At 37.5% G+C, this 13287-nt stretch overlaps 1 protein-coding gene across 1 annotated transcript in view; it reads right to left on the reverse strand.

The window, feature by feature from the left end:
* LOC130419655 (collagen alpha-1(XXV) chain) overlaps positions 1-13287 on the reverse strand; it is a 147267-nt gene that overhangs the window by 22155 nt on the left and 111825 nt on the right. The window contains exons 14-18 of the mRNA XM_056746543.1: positions 12531-12575; positions 5169-5201; positions 5040-5075; positions 2897-2941; positions 867-929 (exon numbers count right to left, since the gene is read on the reverse strand). Of these exons, the coding sequence (XP_056602521.1) occupies positions 867-929; positions 2897-2941; positions 5040-5075; positions 5169-5201; positions 12531-12575 (222 nt within the window). The remainder of the gene's footprint in view (positions 1-866; positions 930-2896; positions 2942-5039; positions 5076-5168; positions 5202-12530; positions 12576-13287) is intronic.

The following is a 13287-nucleotide window of genomic DNA, read 5'->3' on the forward strand; positions in this document are numbered from 1 at the left end:
TTGAAATTCTTCAGAACACTGAAACACTTCATCAACTCAATTTTGGGTGGGCAGAAGTCCCTTTAAAGTTATACTGGAATGAGAATGGCATATAGCGCTGAAGGATTTATTCATTTATTAGCTTCCTCTTTTCCCGGTTTCACCAATGCCAAATACAATTGCACAAATCACAAAATATCAAAGGATAATTACTTCAACCTTTAATCCAAAGAATTTGCCAAGGCAACTTCTGCCATTTCTCTGAGACTTCGGAGGTTTTGACTCAATTTTCTCCACCAGCGAATGAATTCAAAGTGTTCAGAAAACTTCAATGAACTAATCACTGGGAAGTTTTAACTGTGTTACCACTTAACTTAAAACTTCACACAGCAAACAAACCTAAGAATTCGATTTCACTGGTTCATGTTTTAAAATGCGTTTAGCCTATAACCCACAGCATACCAACTCCCAAGTTCTCAATTGTGTTTAGTTTAGATGTTTCTCCTAAAATTGCTTAGGAGAAATAAAAACAGAAACAAATAAAATGGACGTAAAATGTACAGGTAAAATCATCTGGATTTGGGTAAATTTGATGAGAAATGTTCAAGTTCATTTTGGGATCTTCAAAAATATAGATTTATGATTTTATACTAGACAAATCTGAGCTCAGTTTGAGACATTGTTGAGATCTCGTCCAAAACTCAAACGACAGAGACATTTCTCATTCTTTTTTCCAGACTCTTTTTCTCAAGAGAACAATGACAGATCAAAGTTCCAACCAGATCTAATCTTTTATTGTTCCGTCCTACAGCTTGTCATACTTCATTTCAAGACGATCTTTCTTGTTGTCCAAAACATCTGAATAAATCTACAAATTAAACACTCACCTTTGTTCCTGGCAGGCCGGGCAGTCCAGGCTCACCCTGAGGTCCATAGAAACCAGGTTCACCCTGCAGATAGAGATGAGGAAGAAACTGAGACGACATCCAACTGAACATCTCTCTTTTAGTAGAAGCGATCCATAGATTTGACAGCTATACTGTATTCTTCTTATTATCTTATTTTGTATTTAAGCGAAACCGAATTGATATAGTTGTCTAGATGCTCATCGCAAAGGACATAAAAGTTTCCTTTCAAAATACATTGGGTTAAAACTCTTAAAAAGAAAAGATCCATTAAAAATGCCTAAACAGAGTTCATGGTCACTTAGTTGTTTTTATTACTACATACACTATCAAAAGAGAAATGCTACTCTCTGAACAAAAAACATTTCAAAAGCAGACGATGTGTTTTTCCATCATGTATCTGAACAGAAGTAAATGAACATTGTGTGCACACGTGAGCGCTCAACATGAAAATCTAATCATCTCTGAACCCTTTCAAAGAACACCAGAGCATTAAATTAGCACAATGTTAGCATCCAAGGCATTCAGCCCCTCATTAAAACCTGGGTTATATAAAACAGCAAGGCTTTTTACAAGGCCAACAGGCTGCAAGCGCACCGAACGGATAACAGGCAAACAAACCAAAACAGCAACAAGCGTTAGCTCATGCCTGTTTCAGCATTCTTTGCATTGCACACTGTAGACGATTCAGATAATGACCCCGAACATTCTTCATATTCCTTTTTCCAAAATGCATTCTGAGAACTGGACCCTGTGCGACCGTTGATTCAGTTTTTCAAGAAAAAGGAAAGTTTAAATACGTTCTGGGAACGTATGTTGCTGTGAACAACGTAAGATCCTCGTGGGGTTGATGGAAGCATACTGTTATATAACCAAAGTGACAACATCAATTTTCGTGAAAAGAAAAGTTGAAAATATCTATGAAGAAAGTCAGACACTTCATACAGACCAGTGCAGATCCTAGACGTCTAGGGGCCCTAAGCAAACTTGTGAGGGGCCCTTGTACAAATAATAAAAATTACACATAGGCCTAAACATAAGGGTAACCTATAAGAAATAAAAACTCAATTAAAACATTAAAACAAATGAAGACCGGGGATTAATTTGATACTTAAAACAATTACGAATATTGTTTTTTGATTGACCAAACGCTTGGCTCTGGAGCCATCTAGCGGTTAAAAAAACTATAACACGCAAACGCTGAATTTCCGTTTGTATATCACTCATTTGGTAGTAAAAACAAATCATGATGAATACAGTTTTCTCAAAAAAGCTAAGAATAGGGAAACACATCAACAATTCTCTAAATGTGATGGCACAAACTAAACATTTCATATTATCACGGGCAAAGAAATATAGATGACAAATACTGAATTTGTAAATCTGTACTGTAATTCTTTTTCAAGTTATTCATTGCATAATTTGGCAAAACTAAATAAGACTTTAAAATAGTTCAAAAACACATGCCTTCTTGCCATTTTTTCTCTCCTCAGACGAATAGCTCCGTTCTAAAGCCATGGTCATTTATAAAGACGCATAACAGCACATTATGCACATGCCATTACTTCCTGCCTACTGCATGATGTCCGAGTATGTAACAGTTATTAAATAAATTAAGCATTAAAAAGGAAATTTCCAAATGATTCCTCTAAAGCTGAAAGATGTAAAGATGTACAATAACAGTTTACAATATTGTTTTTGATTTGGTACTCAAGGGGCCCCCTGGTGGTGCAGGGGCCCTACGCAACCTGCGTAGTCTGCGTATAGGAAGGATCGGCTCTGAGAATAATAGTCTCAGAACAACATGAAGGGGAAACAAATAAATGATGATTCAATAAACAGGGAATTCTGACAATGTGCATCTCGATTTCAATTCAAAGCACACTTTGAAGCCATGTCAAAGTTAATGCAAATGACAACATAAAGTCACTTCTATGGAGTCTACACACACACATGTCTTATTGGCAGGATGGGTGGGACTGGGGTTTTAGGCATGAAGACACAAGAATTACCTTAATCCCGGGGAGTCCAGGCAGCCCTGGAAGTCCTGGCTCTCCCTACATAGGAAAAGTGCAACACGTTACAGCCAAACCAAGCCACCAGCGCTGGCCGTGAGCCTGGAAACCCAGCTCAACCACAATAGGTTTCCTCTTGCCCACTTTATCAAAAGATTGGCTTTGCTTCACCAAGAAAAGTGAAAATCTTTAAGCTTCTGCATAGTTGACGCGAAGACCAATTGACCATTTAATGGTGACGCAGTTGGATGGTGTCCACGAAATGTCATTTTAATGGTTCTGCCACATTTGACGGACTATTTTGTCCATACTAGAATTGAAAGGTGCGTTTACATGTGCAAAACGCTCTTGCTTACCGTACGCGAGTATATATATCCAATTAGAAACGTAGATATATTGTTATTGTACTGCGGTCTCAGTAAATCACATGAGGGGGAAAACGCACAATCCTCAGAAACACTAACATAGCATGTCATAGATAAAACTTTATTGTTAGTTAGTCATTCATGCTCTGTTGAAATTAATACACATGTGGAATGTGAGTAGGAACATAGCTCGGAATGGCTGCGCTAAACAGATCCAAGATCGGGGAGTTTCACAACATTGCCTTCAAGTGCTGTTAATATGATGAACAATTTTGTACGAGCAGAACTAACTGTACTCCCGGGTCTGAGCGAATGTATTATTCAGTGAACAGTAACAGTATTTTGATGGGCAACCAGAACAAGTTATAAAGCGTGAGGAGAAATACATAAAGCAGAAGACAAAGTATGCCAGCTGTAATGCCATCTGTAGCAGGTGGAGATAAAGCGTGTTATTGTGTTGGAGACGCAGCATTGATCATTCTATCAATTGTCAATAAAGGAGTCAAATTAAACAATTTCAAATCAAACAGAAAGGTATTAACTCTTTCACTGCCACTGACAAGCTTTTCAATATTTGTTTCCATTGACGTGTTGGACCGGATTTTTCTGTTAAAAAACTGTTGTACGTTAGGAGGCACTGTTACACATTTCCTGAATGAGTACGCTGCAAAATATTGATCTACAAAATACATGTGTTGTCTTGTTTTCAGTGCAAATATTTTATTCAGAAGAAAATTGATTATTCTGATTCAAATTCTGATTTATTTTCTGAAAAATACCTGCATAAACATTACTTTATTTTATATTATATTTTAATAAAAAAATTAAGCCATTTTTAACCCCATAGGTGGATATTTTTGCGAATTTTAAGCAATAACTTTATATTATATTTAATTACTTTTTATTTTTTTAGAAACTAATACGGTAGGCCACTTCTCAAGTAAATGTATCTTGATTCAGGAATCGGTAGATTTTGTAAACCAGCAGCTACGGATCGTAAAAACAAGTGAATACTCTGTTTGACCATCGTTCTGAATTGGATATGGACAACGTTTTTAATAGAAGAGCAAATAAATGAAATATGAAATTTGAAATATTCTTTAAATTCAATTTATTAAAAATGAATAAAGCTGGAATTAAATATGTTTTCTGTTTAAAGCAGAGAGTTTTAATTAGATTCATTTACTTTTTGCTGATTCATACAATGCAAAAATTGAGAGGTACGAACATTTTGTGAATATACTCTGGCAGGGAAAGAGTTAACAATTCTTGTTCTATTGAGAATGGGCTGGAAAGGAAGTCGACTTTGCTTGAAAGCACAAAAAAAGTTTCCTGGTCTTGGGTGGAGCTGCAGGTTTGTGCTTTTTAGCACACCTAACACCTGTTTTGTCAGTGTTTTCACTCGATGGACACATGTACAGTAAAGCAAATATACTTTTGCCCAAAAAATGAATTATTCACCGTAGAATGGAATTTAGTCATCTTTAATCACACTTATGTTATTCCAAACCCATTTGACTTCTAGATGTTGAACTGAATGTTATGAGACTCAACCGCCTCAGTTACCAATCACTAACACCATATGAAAAAAAGATGCAATGAAAGTGAATGGTGACTGAGGCCATCGTTCTGCGGATTTGTTCTAACGAATAAAGAAAGTCATGCAGGTCTGAGAGGGAATAAATTAGGACGGCACGCTGATTTTTTGGGGGGAGACTTATCGGGCGAATTGTATATTCTGGACAGAGGGCGCATTATTAGAATTATAATTTTACCTTATGTCCTCCTCGTCCTGGCTCACCCGGTTCACCCTGCAATAATAAGAACGGTTATACAATACCAAATGAAGAAGAACAATTAAAATGCAATATTGGAGATAAAAATAATGTAGAGGTCCTGCCTACCTTGATGCCAGCAGCAGAAGAGCCGGCATCACCCTGTGACAGAATAACAACAGTAAAACACAGTCTTTCTGCTCAATGTACAGGTATTTATTAAAACTGCTAAAAGGCTCGTTTTAAAACGGCAGCCTAATATTTATTCTACAAATAAGGTGCTTTTATCTGACGGAATTGAATCAGATTCTTATCACCACGAAAGTACAATATTGCTGAGCATGCCAAAGCATCTGGTGCAATAGAAGCTCTACTGTAAGCCAGCGGCACCATCAGATTGTGAGGACAGAGCAAAGCAGATCAGCATCCAATAGCTGCATAACACCAAAAGAAAAGAGATAAAGAAGGGGAGGATGAAAGTTTAAAAACTAGAATTGTGCAGAAAGGTCGTGGAGGATGTTTATGTACGGTTATGGCCTTGTGTTACTATGTCAAATCGTGTATGTATCTACTTGCCTCACTTTAAAGTCCCGGTGAAATAAAAAATGTCAATGTCTATTTTTTCATGAAGTATTGCAGCGTTTATTGTAAATAGGTTATCAATGTGGGTCATTCTCTTTTTAAAATTTGTGTGCCCTCATAATCGTCAGTTAAAATCTGGAAATGCACATACATTCTGTTATGACTATCCATCTTAAATGACGTATGTTAGACGGCTTGGGCGGAGCATCCGTTAACTCCTCCCCTTCAACTGTCAGTCTGCTGCCAGTTCCATTTCAAAATGCAACGGCTGTTTTTATACGTCCAATCAAAACGCAAAAAAAGTCAAAGCCACGCACACTATTCTTCTCATTCGAAATGCCATTTAATTCCATTCCATGTGAACCACCACCCAATATCAAGTCAAGGCATCTTGAGCAAATGCATAAAGCAATATAATGTTTTCCTTTCCTCTGCATCTGTGTCACATCTGTGCCAATGCAGTGTGGATCATTGACATGCAGATCACGGAGATGACTTAAGTTCAGACTGGCACTGCCAATACACAGGTGGATCTAAAAATGTCTTCCTGCTTCAAAGAGCAACATTTCCTGAGGATATCAAATCTGGGGGGAAACCTGACGTGTTATTTTGATCTCCTAAACATAACGGACAAGAAACGTCATCTGGGCAATTCTGTCAATCTTACCACGAAAAAATAAAGTTTTTATCAGCGGTTTTTACTATGCTAACAATTCAAGTTTATCTATATCGCGCTTTTCACAATGTGCATTGATAACAGAACTGATTTTTACATGTGGTTGTTCAAATACCAAACTTCAAATTTTTAAAGCATTTGTTTTATTTTTAGTGCATGATTTTTCATAGTTAGGTAAGAGCCATGTTCAGGATTGTCACATCCATAACGCTACATATGCCCCATAAATGGACACATGAAAATTAATAAAAAGTAGTGGTGGGCATAGATTAATTTTTTTAGTCTAGATTAATCTAGATTAATTCCAAAATTAATCTAGATTAATCTAGATTAAAATGGCTCATTTGAATTCTGCCGAAGGCATTCAGAATATGTGTGCTACCCAAATAATGACTAAAAGTAAGTCTTTGAGAACGGGTTTCTCAAGCCAGGTGGCGCATTAGACCAGGGGCTCATCTCCTGTTTCCAAAATGCATCACAAACTGCTTGAGAAAGCTGTTCTACTATGATAATTGGTGATGAAAATTAAATTATGTTCAATAAGATGAACTTGCGTTTACTTCCGCATTAGCTAAGGGATGATTTCCGTTTAGGTGGTACATGAGACTGGAAGAGCTCCTACAGTACATTTACATTTAGTCATTTAGCAGACGCTTTTATCCAAAGCGATTTACAAAGAGTGAGGGAGCAACAAGCGATATGTCATACATGAGCCATAATACATTAGATCTCAATACAAAGTTACTGGTTTCAACTGAAGCTAGACCACTACCTGTTGAGAGAAAGTGTTTTTTTTAAACCAATTCCGCATTGCACAAGGTGCAAACAACCTTAGTCTTGTCGATGTTTCTATTGGGAAGCTTCTTAAAAATTAATATTCCCTGAAGCAAACCCGGCGGCTTCATAGCTGCATCCATGTTAGCACGTCACGTTTGATGCGGTAATTTCACAGTAACGTTATGTTGTGTTCAGACCAAACGCGAATGGCGTGTCAAGCGCGAGTGATTTATATGTTAATGCAAGGAGGCGATAGACCTACTTGCTGCGCGAATCGCGCGAATGAAGCCCTGGTTATGAGATGATGAGGCGGCGCTAAGGACGCGAATGAAGCCCTGGTTATGAGATGATGAGGCGGTTTGTGCTTCCGCGAATGACGCGAATCACGCGAGTTGAAAAATCTCGTTCTCGCCCCGTACAGTGCAGTTAAGCTGGTATACATCCGCGCTAAAATATCAAGGTGAAAGTCATCATAGCTTGCGTAGTATAGACCCAGCTCCCAACCCAACTTTGAGAATAGATTAACGGCGACATTTTTTTTAACGCGCGATAATAGTCTCACTGCGTTAACGGCGTTAACGCCGTTAACGGCCCACCACTAATATAAAGTAACTATTTTATCTTCTATAAAGAGGCATCCCTTCACCATTTATTGCTTCAGGATTGTGCATTTTATTTTACAGAAATCCTACAACGTTTATCGTTTCCCAAAAAACGTGTCCTTTTTTGTCACATCCATAACGCATGTTTATTTCCCTTTTTTTAAATATATATTTTTTTCATGGGCTGACATTTTTATGTTTAGACTCAGTAAGGGTTCAGTAAAATATAAACAGATGGTTCAAAATAATTGTAACAAATTCATTCTCTGAGCAATTTTATGTCACGTCCATAAGACAAAATGTCACGTCCATAACGCTGGAATTTCCCATCTGTTGTTTTCACAGCTTTGACCTTCCAACCTACATATCTTCATGATTATAGTGTGTTTTGAGTATAAAAACCTCTTGTTAAATGCAAACAAACAGCAAACAGCTTTTGTTCTTCACTGCAAAAAACATATTTATTTTATGTCTCATTTTCCAACGTAATAACCTAAACATCTATATTTACTTAAAGGTCTAGTGTATGAAATTTAGCAGGATCTAGTGACGAGGTCGCAAATTGCAACCAACGGCTCACTCCACCCCTCCCATTCAAAGCACTACGGTGGCTGAGACAGAACAAAAATGTCTTCTGGTTTTCATTTCTTTGCCGAAGGATATAACGTATTTATGAAACGCGTTCTGTAGAGCAGTTTGTCCGTTTAGGGCTAGCGTAGAAACATGACGAATTGCATGAGAGGGACCTGCGGTGTTTGTAGATAGAAATAGTTCATTCTAAGCTAATAAAAACATTATATACACCTCTGAACAAATAGTTATGTACATTATTTGTATTTCTACCAATAGATCCTCCTAAATATATCACGAATCACCTTTAAGGATGTGAAAAGAGTCTAGTATAAAGCAAGTTCACTCTTCTCCTGCAGCAACAGTTCTTACATAAAAACCCAATGACATTAATTTCAGAGTTGTTGGGGATGTGATGTGAAGTGATGAGCAGGGGGCAGAAGATGATTAGAGCTGGTGGGAAAGAACTCTCGGTCTCGGGCCCTCCGCCCGCTGCTAAATATGTGGTTCACAACACATGCGTCTTACGCTCAGAGGTTGCTGAGGAATGCATGCTTTGACTTTTATGGGTGTAATTATGATGCACGGCACACAAGACGAGTGTAATCGCTGCATTTTTTGTTGGCTGTAAACTACATTAACAGTTACAGCTGGATATCAGTAAACCTGCCCTCCCCTCTCAACCCCCAGCTTCAAAACTTGTCTCTTTGCTTTTATGTGAACGTTCTTTGTGCATCTTGAAAGATGAATGAACTATGTCAAAGATATAAAAACAGTTCCTCAGATTTGTCAGCGGATTTCAAGTCACCTGTGAAAGATCAGTCTCTAGTTTTCGTTGCAGAGAGACATAGAAATGAAAGGACAAAATGTCAACGTTTCTTCTGTTGTTGATCGCTGGCCGAGCTTTGCATTGGCGACCTGCGTTCATCACATCTGGACCTTGTAAATCCATTTGAGATGTTTGCAAAAGTAACTTACTGAATAACAATAATGAAAAAACATCCGTATTGTAAGCACTTTCATTTGTTATTGTTTTGTTAAAGTACAAACTCGAATGTGCATGAGAATGTTAAACATGGCTCATAAAAGTCTCTGTCTTAACACAAACACACAAGGTTTCGATCATGGTTTAAATACATATAAAGCCAGAGCACTTTAGGAGCACATGGCAGCAGCAACTCGCAGAGAACATAATCTGCTGAAATTGACTTTCATTATTTTGTTGCGAACAAGATAAACTGTGATCGCAAGTTCTGTGACAGATTGACTGACAGCAGGCTTTTACAAAACCAAGAGACCGGGAACTAAAGAGTGGCTCAGAGTGTTACAGAGGTGAGAGAACACGGATCAAAAAGAAAAGAAATCTCTAATGGTGAATTCACAATGTAACATCAAAAATGAATACAACAGTGTCAGATTGACAGACCAAACTAATGGATTTGCTAAAAGTGTTCAACTAAAGTATTCAATAACACAATGCACCCAATGCACCGTTCATGCATTGCTTATACATAGAGTAGTGGCCAAAAGTGATGTGCGGAGGGCAATGTGTGTAATATTTGCTTTTAATGTCACATAAGGTTAGATAAAAGCATCAAACTATAAGCAGTAGGGTATAAAATAAATCAAACTGAAATGCAACTTGGCTAAAAATAAATAAATAAAAGAAATAATAAGATGTTACATATGGAATTAATTGGAAAATGTATCAAAATAAATAATAAAGAAGATAGTATTTTAAAGGATTTTATTTTTTCAAACGATTAATCGCATCCAGAATAAAAGTTTGTTTACATAATATGGTACATCTGTGTACTGTGCATATTCATTTTATAATATAAACACATAAAAATACATGCATATAATGATTAAAGGTTTATATGTAAGTATATATAAATCTTCATATATATATATATATATATACAGTAGGTGTATGTTTAAGTGTTTATAAATACAAAACTAGTATGCACAGTTCACAGACATATATTATGTCAACAAAACTTGTATTCTGGATGCAATTAAATTGTGATTAATCGTTTGACAGGCTTACAGCGTATCCGGGACAACAGTACAATTGTCCAAAAAGGAAAATTAGATTTATTTTACACCCAACTTTTAAATTTGCAGTTTGTTTTTGTAACTTAACATTGCAGTCACGTTTATGGTTTACAGTGCAGTTGCTAATATTTGATTGATTCTCTCTTGTTTTCGACTACAGCAGTCATTCTGCTGGTCTTGACTCAATAAGCTTTTTGCATGTGTTTTGTACAAGCCTTCTTAAATTCTTCTCAATGCTGAGTTTACACTCCCAAATCAAACTGCACGTCATGCATACTACTTATTTTATACATCTTCAACAATATATTTGAATGAAAGACAAGAACATACATCACTACTGTATGCATGTACAGAAAATAGGATTACTTTAGTTCATTTGACAAATAATCTTTTTTCTTGCTGCTCAGAATTAACGTTCAAAGTAGAACATTGCATTTGCCAGGAACACAAATGCTTATCAAATGTGCACACCAAGTACGTCAGTTCGGAATGTAAATAACTCAAGTCACAAAAAAGTTGCGGCAATTTGGTTCCTTTGTTCAGAAACAGTGCTTCTTTCCACAGTACAGAAGAAGAGAAGCTCCAGAGGTTTGGAGTCAAACATGGCGCTGCCAAATCTTGAGTCCCTTCCAGACTTCACGGGCAGACTGCAACCTCAAGATTACGGGGAAGTGCCGAGAGACCGTGCCACCGGCCAAACCTCCAAAACCCCAAAAGCTTTTTGCAATCCAATTATGGCATTTATTTGTGTTATGTTTTGACCCAGAGAGGGTTTTTCCACCTCTGAGATCTGAGTGTTTTTAGTGGGAACGGAGCTGCACAGCAAGTCACAGCTAATTTCACACCCAGTTAAATACTTAGACACACAACACCAGAAAGTCATTGTTTTAAGTACCAAAGCCGTGCATGCCCAGTGGGACGAAACCCCTCGCATGCCTTACGCCAGTCAAAGACAGACACAAAATACACGAATGAAAATAATATACGACAAATATCGGCGTTCGGGTTTAAAAGTGTGAAACGTAAAGAAATAAAATGCACCAATGAAAGTTGACAGCATGCTCAAATATTTCTTTGCAGATTTTATTCTCCGTAAATACGACAGATTTGACGATATCTTGGACACAATCGATACCAAAGATAAGGCAATTTAACTTGAAGGAAAATGGCATCTCTTTACTTTGTCACAGAAGCTTGTTGCCAAAAGGCCGTATTCTCACAACGTCTGGACCTCGGCCTGCCTCTGCCATCCTTATTTTCCCCTTTCAGCCCTGCCCTGTACAAATCTCACTCCCACCGTCTGTATTACTACGTTTTTCCCCCGGTCTCCCAGGCCAAGACCTGGCATCCCCACGCAACACGTGCCAAAAGGTCTTCATCCTCTCCGAGCGACTCACAATGAACTATTGACATTTTTTGGAAAAGCACAAGTCTCTAGATCATGACAGAGAGTGTTTTAATAGTGCGGGAGACATCATGCTCTTAGTCAGCGGTGAATCACACCAGAGTCGCCGCTGTAATCCACGTCAAGCTCATATGCAAAACTTTGAAAGGGATGTTTAATTACGCGAAAGAAAAGGAACTGTGCTAATATTTGCACAAACGTCAGCGTTTGTTTGAAATATATCACTAGGCCGGGCTTTAATTGACTTGTATGCGCTTAGACAGGCACTGCAAATTGCTCCTGAGGAGCCTCTATTATACCTCCGTTCATGTGTGTATGGTCTTAATCTATGCTTTCCAAATATTTTACGATCACTGTCTAGAAGCTCGGAGGCTTCGCATACGTTTTCCTTTCATTCGGAGACTGGAATAGGCACTTTGTCAAACGTCTGCTGAGAAAAGCTTCGAGGCTTTCATTTCCCGAAACGCGTACTTCCTGAATCATATTTTACTCCCTCGGTTAGACAAGCTTATTAAACTAGGTACAAAAATCAAAGACCTTCCAAGGGAACACAGTTTTATCAAGCCTCATTTTCTTTTTGGCCGGTATAAATCTATGAAAGACACATATGTGCTTTTTACATACACTGTACAATGTGGTGACAGATAATATACATTACCTGAACACTTCAGTTATCAACACGCTTACAAGGTTACAAAAAAAAATAAGGCTATACTGAAACTGGTCCTCATGTAGAAGATATTTCTCTATGACCTCAAATTGTGTTTGGACCATCAAACGGATCAATGTGCCAAACACGTATTAGTTGATTGCAGGCTAACCTTCTCTCCGGATTCACCTTTCGGCCCATCCTCTCCCATGTCTCCCTACAAAGAAAGCAAATACAAAGTTATATTGAAGAATTGAACGTATAAATGCAGTATATAATGTCAGTTTGTATTTTGATCCAAACAACTCACAAGGCAAACATTTGATCAATTTATGTGGGTCGTGAGACTGACAATTTGCCGTTTGTGGTGCTGGGACTCAAAATTCAAGACATATGAGCATGTCGCATTTATTGTTCATTCCTGTTGTGTCCTGATGTCAAGCAGCCCTTAAAGGTCCAGTGTATGAAATTTCACCGCATCTTCATGGATGTGATCAGCCACGGACAAAAAAGAAGGAAGATTGCACGCACCCTCGCCCAACCCAAATCCCACACAAAAATAGTCCTTAATGTTTCTAAAATAAATGTTAAAAGTAGATATTTTTTACACAGAGCAACTCAAAAACAAACTATTATAATTACTTAATTCTGACTGGCAATTTTACAAATATCAGTTCAAATTTTTTTAGTTTAACAGTCACCTAAACAATATCTAATAAAAAAGGTTGATGCTTTATGCAAATATCTTATGCTAATCTCAACTAAGACGGCATTAACAAATGGCACCCCCTCCTTTTAATTTTATTGTTATCAGCAGAAATTCATCAAACAAAAATTGAAGTCAAAAAGTAAAGAATACTGTGGCCTCAAGAGATTTCCATACACAGCCACAAGATGGCGCATCTATGTCATTCCTACAGTACGCATTA

The sequence above is a fragment of the Triplophysa dalaica genome, chromosome 1 (genome assembly GCF_015846415.1).
Source record: "Triplophysa dalaica isolate WHDGS20190420 chromosome 1, ASM1584641v1, whole genome shotgun sequence".
Taxonomy (NCBI): domain Eukaryota; kingdom Metazoa; phylum Chordata; class Actinopteri; order Cypriniformes; family Nemacheilidae; genus Triplophysa; species Triplophysa dalaica.